The 9,509-nt window shown below is 43.3% G+C and overlaps 3 protein-coding genes across 3 annotated transcripts; all 3 read left to right on the forward strand.

The window, feature by feature from the left end:
- Positions 1–48: 48 nt before the first annotated feature.
- On the forward strand, positions 49–2,208 carry NEHOM01_0836 (GPI ethanolamine phosphate transferase 3 subunit O; the record flags this gene model as incomplete). The annotated part of the gene is made up of 1 exon (XM_051489714.1): positions 49–2,208. One exon carries the CDS (start codon positions 49–51, stop codon positions 2,206–2,208), a length of 2,160 nt encoding a protein of 719 aa, XP_051345674.1.
- Positions 2,209–2,543: 335 nt separating this feature from the next.
- On the forward strand, positions 2,544–5,579 carry NEHOM01_0837 (uncharacterized protein; the record flags this gene model as incomplete). The annotated part of the gene is made up of 1 exon (XM_051489715.1): positions 2,544–5,579. One exon carries the CDS (start codon positions 2,544–2,546, stop codon positions 5,577–5,579), a length of 3,036 nt encoding a protein of 1,011 aa, XP_051345675.1.
- Positions 5,580–6,735: 1,156 nt separating this feature from the next.
- NEHOM01_0838 (uncharacterized protein) lies at positions 6,736–9,204 on the forward strand (the record flags this gene model as incomplete). Its single annotated transcript, XM_051489716.1, has 1 exon — positions 6,736–9,204. The coding sequence occupies one exon, from the start codon at positions 6,736–6,738 to the stop codon at positions 9,202–9,204; it is 2,469 nt and encodes an 822-aa protein (XP_051345676.1).
- Between the last annotated feature and the right edge of the window lie 305 nt (positions 9,205–9,509).

Raw genomic sequence — 9,509 nt, forward strand, 5'->3', positions numbered from 1 at the left:
GGCAAGAGTCTTTTGGTGGAGAAAGCACCGGTGCAGATAGTAAATCGAATGAAAAGTGAGCCTTTTTACAAGAAAGGATTGATTATGGTAATTGATGGTGTGCGGGCCGATGCTATTCACAAGACCATGAAAGCAACTCGGTACCACAATAACTTTCGGTCCTTAGAGCAGATAGCACCTGAGGATCTCTATAAGGCGGTAAGCATAGCTGATCTACCTACTGGCACGGCCATGCGAATTCTATCGACCTTTTCTGGAGTCACTACAACGTTGCTATCGGCACAGAAGTCCTTTAGCCAACAGGCATGCTCTGCTGATAATCTGGTGCAGCAGCTAGTCGCTCAGAAGAAGCGAAGTGCGTTTTTTGGCGACGAGACTTGGACGTATTTGTTTCCTGAGATAAAGGAGTTTGTTAAAGAGACCTACCATCCCTATGGGTTAGTGGAGTTTAGTACGGAAGAAAGATTGATGAAAGCAGCGGAGGAGGCTTTAGTGGACCATGAGGTTGTGATTTTGCACTTGATTTCTCCGGATTCGTATGGTCATTTGTACGGAACTGATAGCTTGGAAGTGCAGAAGGCTTTGGTGTTAATTGACCAATTTATTGAACGGGTGTACAGAAATCTAGACGATGAGACCTTGGTGGCTGTTTTGTCCGATCATGGTGTAAATGATGATGGCTCGCATGGAGGCACTTCCTTTTTGGAGAAGGCTGCTTCGTTGGTTTTGATTGGGAAGGATATTCGGCGGTATGGCATTGATGTAAGTCATAGCAGCCGAGTAATTGTGCAGAAGAATGAAGAAGAAGTAAAGCAACTGCACTTGGCTGAGCCGGCTGCAATTGTCTCGCAAAATGATATTCTGCCAACGATATGCGCTCTTTTGGGCTTGCCTACGCCGTACAACTCGCCTGGCACTCTTATTCCTGAAGTTCTTTCGCCAGAGAGATACACGGAGCTGTATGAAATGGAGATTGAGAGAAAGAGGCTGGCTTTGCACTACTTGGGATGCTCTGCCGTAGTTACAACTACTCGGCATACCCGGGAAGCCATGCCAGTTCCAGCACACGGAGGCGCTTTGGTTTATGAAAACGATGCGCTGGGTCGGCAGATTCATGCTCTATTCCATGGATCATCGGTGTTGGGAATGGTTGCTGCTTTGGGTGTGTTGTTGGCCGGAACTTGGCTGCTGGCATCGATGTTTTTGGTTCAGTGGTGGCATTATGCTGTGCTGTTTTCTATGGCGGGCATTGTGCTGGTTGGACATTCGGTGTTTGCAGTGATACATGAGGACGTTATTTCGCTGGTCTGGTGTGAATTGTTGGGAACACTATGTCTGGGATTTGATTGGGCTAGTGTTGGGTTGGTGTTGGGCTTAGTTGTTGGGAAGTTTCCGTTGCATGATGTTGATCGGTTTTGGTGGATTAAGTGGGTTAAAAAGGTTCCAGAGCGAGAGAAGATTGCTTGGTTGGGGGCTATTATGTATATATGCGCGGGAGTATCCTTGGGTGTCTTGGTAGTGTTGCGGGGATTACGGCTAGCTGGGAATGAACGGGCTAGTAAGCACCAAGCGAGTCGGCTTGTAACTGGTCCTTTGATGGACGTCTTTTTGGCGTTAGGAAAGTTCTTTAGTGATGGCGTGCTTTGCCGTGGTGCATGGGTCTTTTCATTGATTCGGCCGGCTAGTATTGTTGCATTATTGTACTCGCCAGGCTCGGCTATCTTTTTTAGGCTGGTATTCACGGAGTACTTGGCTAGGTTAGTGACAGTACGTGGCAGTAGCGTAGCTAAAGGCTGTGCTGCCTTCTTTCTGTTGAAGTTGATGTTCTTTTGCACGGGCCATAATCATAGCTTGTCAACCATTAATTGGGAGGCGGCGTTTTTATTTACCACCAAGGCCTGTCCCGGTGTATCTTCTAGTTTAGTAGTGGGAGACTTACTTCTACCGTACGTTTACGTTAGTATTCGGTTGGGAAGAAAAGACTTAGCTGCTTTTAGGGTGTTGTTACTCTTACAGGCGGCTTGTTTCATAACTTGCAGTGCCATTAATCTTTGGTTTTTGGGACAGTCGTTGCTATGGTTCATCTTTGCTGGGCGGACTATCTTTGAAGGCGTCTTCTTCTTGTTTCTAGCAGCCAGCCATGTTCTATTAAGTATACTGGATGCCGGGAAAGAGCTAAAGTCCATCCCGGCACACAAAAGACACTAAGTATGTGGTTGGTATTGATGTTGAGTTGAGTTGAGTTAGTATTGGGTTGGGTTAGTATTGGGTTGAGTTGAGTTAGTTTAAGTTAAGTTAAGTTAGTATTTAAACAGCACTTAAGTTACTATTTAAACAGTACATACGTTAATATTTAAACAGTACTTAGGTTAGTATTTAAACAGCACTTAAGTTTAAGTGATAATCAAACATCAGCCGAACACTAACTTCATCAAATACCAATCAAATACCAATCAAATACTAATCAAATACTAATCACATAACAACCTAACTCAACTCAACCCAATCTAATACTAATAATAAATTTCTTGGGTTAGTGTTCCATGTTGCCTGAAACATACCATAATAGTACAAATGTGATTGGAATATGGCGTTTAAAGATAGGCCTTATTATTCTTTTCTTGGCTTTAGATGTGCGTTGTGCTGGTATTATCAATGCACTTTGTAGTCCGGTTACTCGCTCAAATACTCCTCAAATCAGTGCGCCTAGTCTTGAGGCACTTATATCTGACAACTCAACTGTGCCTGTTTTAATGCTTGAAGCTGCGTTTGCGGACGGCCAATACTGGAGCCAGTTAGTGAACCAGGCCCCAGAGGAAGAGGTCGTGATTAATAAGCCGACCAACAATATAGTCTTCTCGGCGACTGAAGGCTATGTCAAAAGACTGCAAAGTTCCTTGCAAACAGTTAACCGCATCACTTGTGCTCAACTCACAATTAATGCCGAGAACGACCGGTCCCAGGAACTAACTGATCTAGTGCATCGACTATTGTACGTTGCCGACTGCCGTAACATTGAAGTTCGGAATGCTAACTACTACGACATGGCTTTTGAAACGACCAATCTGGCATCGCCGCCTAAGTTCAATTTATTAGATATAATTAAGTATGTATACCCGCCAATGGAGGTTAGAGCACCGGAAACAACGCTTACATTCCACCAGTGCAACAGTGCGGCCATACAAAGCATTGCGACAAACATTGGCAGTTGGAAGCATCTACGTAAGTTAGTGATCAAAAACTGTACTGATGTTGACTTAGGATGGATGTCTAGCTTAATTTGGGCCGAAGGTGAAGATAATACGATTGTGATTCAGAAAAGTCGTGGTGTTAAGATAGACTTTGCTAAACTCTGTGGACCAAGGCTTCCAAAACTTATGGTGGTTTTGGCTGAGATGCGGATAGATGATTTTAAGTTAACAACTGAGGGTTTGGAGATTACAGTTCCCGATAAAATTGCTTTGCAGCTGGATTGGGAGCTACTAGTAAGACTAGCTAGCTTGGCCCCAAAAATAACTATTGCATGTTTGTTTCTGTCCGATCGAATTAGTGCGTTAGAAAGATTGGATTCGATTTGGAGTGCTTCGGATGATGCAGGTGCTAGTTTACCTCTGGTGCCAACAATAACAATTGCTAAGCTGAGGATTTTGCTGGCTCCGCAAACGCCCTGCCGCCTCGACCAATATGTCCGAGAGAACGTTAGGCTGGCGCTCTTCCAAATTGGCGTTCAGGCCGGCTTGATTGAAACAGAATACCAGATCGGTCGAGAAATCAACGTTCAGAATACTCTAGACCTATTGGGCCTAGGTCCATTCGAGGATGCCGATCTTGCTCAGTATCAGGAAGTAGCCCACTGTATGGATGCAATTACTAGTGAAGCCACGACTAGTCTAAATACAACTGAAACCAAAGGAAATCCCCTAGAAGCTACTATTTATTTGGACCAAATTAACGGGCTCAAATCAGCATCTAAAATCGACACTTTCTTGGCCCAGGATCAATGGTGCCGCTGTTTGCCATACAGCCATGTTACTATTATTGGCAAAAAGCACCACCAAGACTTGGGCAGACGACTTATTCAAATCTTAGATATACTGGGACTGGGCATGGCCCACACCCTAACAATCCAGTGCATTGGGGACGTTCGGTCGGCTAGATGGACAGACCCACCGGAGATCTACCATAATTCAAACAGCCCCGGACTTCCTCTTAAAACAACCATCAAGCGACTGGTCTTGGATGATGTGAGCATGCATGTGATATTTGGCGTGCTGCAGCGCTTTATCTTTAGCAACCAAGTGGAGGTTTTGATAAAGAATTTTGGACCGCTAGCAAAGATATCTGCAATTGTTTATGGCGTTGACCTAAGTAATATTCCCTCCATTCAAAAGATAAGCATCAAAGACTTTACTTTGGACTCGGTAGAGAGCCGCAAATCAAGTTCAGCCCCAAAATCGACTCTTTCGGCCCAAGAATTAAGTCTTCTGACCCAAAAATCAGATCTTCTGGACAAAATACGCATCAATATGAGCACTGAACCGCTTTCTAAAGTCCTAGGCAGCTTGGAAAGTCTTTATCGCCACGGACTGCCCTTCTACTGTTCCTTTGCCGCCTATCAAGAGAAAGAAGGGGACATACAAGACCTGCTGAACAATCAAGTTGTCACATCCATTAAGCTATATGATATGCCCCTTGATCAGGTAGTTCAAGCAGTTCAAGCATGCCAGGCCGTCTCAGCCCAATCTCGCAGTGAATGTTCGCCGATTTTAAGCACCCACCAAGTTCCCATAAGCCTGAGCTGTAAGCTAAGAAGCCAGAAAAACACCCCCACTGTTGAGCACATAGAAGCTCTGATTCACTGGGTTGCAGTGAAATTTCCATGCATTACCCAACTCAGTGTTAGAGTTTCATCGAACAACAGCGCTCTTTTGACCCACCTGAATCATATGACTATCTCACCAACGAATATTTCCCAGGCTCTTACATCGATTACTTTCACTTGCCGAGATGGTTCCTACTATTACTCCACAGAGGTATATACGCCGGGCATTAAACTTGCTCGACGTCTCTCTAGCATTAAGAATCAGCAAGGCACTCTGGTTGTTATGCGGCTGGAAGAGTACTTCATTTTGGTTGAAACGCCAGCCGTTCTTAAGTCCCTTTCAGTCTTTCAAATGATGAGTGACGACCTTTTCAGAGCTCTTCAAAGACATTACACAATCAACAACCCATCCCAAGAGCAGCCCGCCGTCTTTATTTGTCAATTCTGTCACCGAGAGGACCATCGATCCGTTTCTGCCACGCAAACTCCTCCCGATCGGTTCAATCCACCCCCGGCCGGTCTAATAGGGCCAGATGTACTGTACGTAGCCATCATAGACTGTCTATCTCTTGCTTGTTTCGCATGCGCCCAAAAGCAACTTACTAATCGCTATAATATCTTAGTTCTTCTTCCCCAGCAAATCCAGCCCAAAGGCCGGCAATACAATTTATATCTAGCCAGATCGGGCACTTCCCCGAGCTGGGTTAGTACATCGGAATTGAACCAGATGAAGACCCAAAGACGAATCATCAAATAGCTACGTGAGGTTAAGTTAAGTTAAGTTGGGTTAAGTTATTGTAATGGCGTCATACGACCACTACATATTTTCCACGCGATCGACTTGATCACTGCTTAGTACTACTAACACCAACTGTGGTGTCCTCGCCGGCCTCCACTTCAAAGTGAGTTATCTACAGGAGTGTAGTGTTGTAATGCTTATCGGCTTGGCACTGATCGCAGCGAACGCGATTAAATCTTGAATTAGAAATCACAATCTCAGATTAGCATTTATATTCCGAGTTTACAGACTAGCTCAAAATGACGTACGATAAAGAGAACTTAAGTTATACCAACTCAATACCAATTCGTCCTCTTCAAAATCGGTCTTTAGTCGAATATGTATGGTTGAAAGGTACTATCCCTTCCCCGGAGCACGACAATGGGCATTGCTACCTCAGCTCATCCTATCCAAGTACTTCTGTCGGTGGCTGGTGTCTATCCGCTCCTCTATAAAAGCTATCCTACCGGTGTATTCCATTATAACCTGTTATTCATGCCTGTAAACATGTTTAATAGAGTCAATCTGATTCGACTAATTTAGTTTTACATATCTACGCTACAATTCAATATGACGTCATCCTCTCACACAACCATATTTATTTAACAAATCACATCGATACTCGTCTCAAGGAAGGTCTTTAGTAGAGTAGGCATTGGCCAATGAACCCTATCCAATCCAACCCAACTCAATACTAACACCATCTAATCTATAACAGCTTATCTAAAACTCTCGAGTAGATATAGTTGAATAAAAGATAGCACCATCCGCTTCTAAATCTACCCTTAGGGATGAAAGGTTGTATTCCTGGTCCTAGAGACAGAAAGGAGACTCACTTGGTACTTTGGCTCAATAAAGATAATCGCCAAGTCTTACATGCTGAGGGCTTTTGTATTTCAAACTGGACGAGCTTCATACTCGGCGTGTCACAATAAATGACATCCATCCTTATCTTAAGGAATGTCTTTAATAGAATATGCATTAGTTAAGATGGACTTTAGTATTGGGTTAGTATAAGTTGGGTTAAATTGGATATGACGGAAAAAGAACAACTTTGTTTTTACAAGATAAGAATACCGTTATTACCATAAAAGGAAAATATTTGTGTCAAGACAACAATCTCAATAAAACTTTTATGCAGGTCACATGTTTACTTCTCTATCTATCTGCTATACTCTTATTTAGAAATGCCGATGTGGTAATTGGTTGCGATAGGTTGGATATAAAGATCAGGCCGCCCAATGAACAAATGACTGCCGAGGAGAAAATGGAGATTGCCTTCCAATTCCTTCACCACTACTGCGACGTATATCCTCCTCCCACAGAAAAGACTACATTCAACGGAGGCCCAGAGTGTCCAATTGACTACCTGAAAAGCAAATACCACCGCATAGATAGGCTTGGCTGGGATTCCCTGAGGTTGGTTGGTTGTCGTATTACCATTTACTGCACGCCTGGCAACCCGGGTTTTGATGAAGATCAGCTATACCAACACTTACTCAATCTTCCTACGATCTACTGTAATTTATTGACGGTGGTGCAGTCACAAAAGCAGGACGAACCCGATCTGCCGTTGTATTTGGCCATGTATCTGTTAAACAAACATAGCTATTACAATGCTTGTCTCATTCTAAGTAAAAACAATACTTTAGATCTAGATAAGCAAAAGACCCTCTGCCAAAAGGAGCACATTAGCCAAGAGCTTGACAAGGCAATGTGTTTGTATATCCCAGTAACCCTACAGGTCGTTAGCTCCCGTTTTGAGTATGCTTTAATTGTCTTGTCCTACCTGCGCTACCAGGTTCGGACTTTGTCTTTTGAAGACTGTGAGGGCAATCTAAGCACTGATCTAAATCAGATTACATGGTGGCAGGATTATGAGCTGAATTTCATCAACTGTCACATTATAGCCAAATTGACTCTGCCGATCTATGACTACTCTCTTGCTGATAATACTAATCCACTACTAACCCGGCCTCAACCAAAATGTCATAAGTTATTTATCACTACATGCAACACGTATTTTACTGTTATCAATCTAGAGAAGTTCTTGCAGTTCAATCCGCTCAGAGATTTAGTCATTGGGTGGAACCAGCTTATTCCTTACCAAGAAGATCTACTGACCGCTAATGTTCAAATAGGCCGTCTAACCATTAACTCAGTGCCGCACCAGCCACAAAGCTGGAGCATGTTCAACCCCAAAACCCAGGCCAAAATAACAGTCCAGCAACTGATAGTAAGATGGAATAGAAGTACGCCATGTGGCCGTCATTGGAGTGGTATTACGAAGAAGGAGATAATGGATTGGTTTGGCATTAATTGTCAGTGCGTAAAGTTCACTTACGTAACACCTCGGTTGGACTACACTATGACTTTGGTGACTTTGACAGAGTTGGGGTTAGAGCTTCCCAATACGAACATTTGGGGTAAATACCAGTGCCAAGGAAACGTTGTATCCTCCGAGTCGCAATCTCCAAACAGTAACAAGCCGAGTATTGTTGCTCCGATTTTGAAAATGACGGTACCATCGCTAACCCTCAACCTAGCCAAGCATATCAAAAAGAAGGACGTAATACTAACCCAATATCGAAGAAAAACAAGAGTCCGCCAGTTTTGCCAGCATTTGAGATATGAATGCATACACATAGTTGGGTCTTCGGACAATCCATTTAACCTGCAGGAGAAAGTATGCTTAGATCTACTAGAGACATTCGGTAATCTCAAGGCAGAAAGTTTGTTTATGAATGATGTTGTTGCCGCGCCAGTGCCTTCATCTAATCAGGCGGCTGAGGTAGAACAAATTGCAACTCTGCCTAAGCTCAAAACCACTCTTAAGCACATCAAGCTAACCGATTGCTCCGAGAATGTAATGGCCTGGGTGCTATCGCGCTACAGTTTTCGGAACTCGGCTTATATCGTGATTAGTATGAATGTTGCGCCACCAACTTTGGCCTTCTTGTCCGTTTTAAGAGGCTCTAAGATCCAACCCGACTGCGAGATTCAGCTATATCTAGCGGCAGATGTTTTCTCTCGGCCGGCCCACCTAGACACTATTATTGCGCACCAAGACATTTTGAAGGATGATAAGGTTGTAGTTGTTTCAACTCACGATCCAACTGGACAGTATCCGGATCTAATCAAAACCATTCTAGAATACGGTATTAAACTTCATGTTATGCCCTTCTGTCTCATTAAAGAGTTGCTTAACCGTCCGCAAGTCCAAGAAGTCAACCTAAATCCATATTTTACTCTCACGACTGTCGATCTAGAGGTCCTGAGCCAGCACTATGAAGAGATAGTTGGACAAGATACGAGCCAACAGATCGGTCAAGTTGGCGCCTTGAATCTAAGACTAGCCAGCCCAATAACCAACAATGCCCAACTCATTACCATAATTAACTGGTTAGATCGAGTGTTTCCCCAAGCCACCACGCTTTGTTTATCCTATACACCTCTAAACGTAAAGGATTTAGCCGCTATGAGCAATCATGTAAGCACGCATATGCCACCAACCCAGTCCCTACTAAAGATTACGCTGCAGACGCCTGAAACGATATACATTATTTGGACCCACGAGAAGTACTTAAATGCTAATCCAACATAGATCGTATACCCCAATATTAATCCTATCTAAACACGAACTACCATAATAAACAACTAGTTTACATAAGCAGATACTTAATCATTACATTACATTACAACATCTTTATTGAATAATAACTCAGTACATCATAACTCAATACAACCTAACTCAACTCAATACAACCTAACTCAAACTCAATCCACCACAACCTAAACTCAATAAGATATTAAACTATAAAGTCATTTTCGGATGACTATGGGACTACTTGACGCCAATCGCAAGTGCTGCAGCAGTACTGCAGTTTAGTTAGGACTTTTATGCTTACG

This window comes from Nematocida homosporus (genome assembly GCF_024244095.1).
Source record: "Nematocida homosporus strain JUm1504 chromosome Unknown 4451, whole genome shotgun sequence".
Lineage (NCBI taxonomy): Eukaryota > Fungi > Microsporidia > Nematocida > Nematocida homosporus.